Here is a 1112-nt window from a genome sequence, read left to right on the forward strand (position 1 = left end):
GCCATCGGCACTGTTGAAAGCCAAGAGACTGAACTGAAGGATTCATTATTGAATGAATGAATGAATCAAAGGATCTAAACGGAAAGCGTCCCAAGCTAATTATTTGAAAGGGGACAACAAACACTTTATATCGTAGGCATCCATTCTTATTTTAAAATATATTTGCATATATTCCTGAAATCAAAATGAAAAATTAATTGATATTGGATTGTATGACTTTCCTTGTTCACTAACGCCAGCGCCGGTATTGAAAGTCACTGTTTTCCACTTGACAAGCAAAACTCATGTCTGCACACTTGTTGTCTCCCTAACTGATGAGCAAGGAAGTGTAAAAGCTGTAGAATCAAAGGTGAATAAATATCCACCAAGAATTATAGCCTACTGCTCGTGTCCTAGTTTGAAACAAAGTATCGAAGTATTTCAGATATTAAAATTTTTGGTAGCAGCAGCAACCTCAGGATAGCCCAGCGCCGACACTTTGAAGCTTTCGATGTAGAAAGTCACCAATAAATATTTCACAAGAGCAGCAGCCCCACCCCCAATGCCGAAAATCCCAGAAAATTAAATCTCTTATATGTTGTTGCATTTGTAAAATCAGGTGTTTTAAGGTTGGATAGTCCTGAGCAGCGTTAAGTATTCAAGGAATTCTTGAGTGTTTGTACGTAGAAGTGTCGCTTCCCACCCCCCGCGCTGTACCCGATAGCCTCTCTGCTTGTCCATCCAGAAACAGAGGTCCGTCCCGACTCCACTCTCCCGCCTTTGAGAAGCCGCACAGGCTGGCCGCATCCTCCCTGTCCACCCGCTCTATTTTGGGGCCCCATGATCTCATGCCCTCTGCAGACCACACGCTGCAATTCCAGACCAGCCTGCGCCGCGAGGCCACGCAAGGCGATTCCTGCAAGTGTTCGGACGCTGCCAGAGGCGCGAGGTAGGCAAGGCTTGGAGGGGGAGGTTAAAGACACGCCCACGTAAAGGACCCAAAATAACCGACACGCTGAGTGCCCGAAATCAGACAGGAAGCCAAATAATCCGGGGCGTTGAGTTGCTTTCCCCTCACTCGCAGCGCTGGGCGGGCGCCCAGCCAAGGGTCTGGCGGCGAGGGGCGGGCGCGG

At 48.0% G+C, this 1112-nt stretch overlaps 1 protein-coding gene across 1 annotated transcript in view; it reads left to right on the forward strand.

Moving 5' to 3' along the window:
- Positions 1-826: 826 nt before the first annotated feature.
- ENPP1 (ectonucleotide pyrophosphatase/phosphodiesterase 1) overlaps positions 827-1112 on the forward strand; it is a gene marked incomplete at its 5' end in the record, with an annotated part of 71093 nt that continues 70807 nt past the window's right edge. The window contains one exon of the mRNA XM_010839689.1: positions 827-928. Within this exon, the coding sequence (XP_010837991.1) occupies positions 827-928 (102 nt within the window). The remainder of the gene's footprint in view (positions 929-1112) is intronic.

Source organism: Bison bison, unplaced genomic scaffold, assembly GCF_000754665.1.
Source record: "Bison bison bison isolate TAMUID 2011002044 unplaced genomic scaffold, Bison_UMD1.0 scf7180017864132, whole genome shotgun sequence".
Taxonomy (NCBI): Eukaryota; Metazoa; Chordata; class Mammalia; order Artiodactyla; family Bovidae; genus Bison; species Bison bison.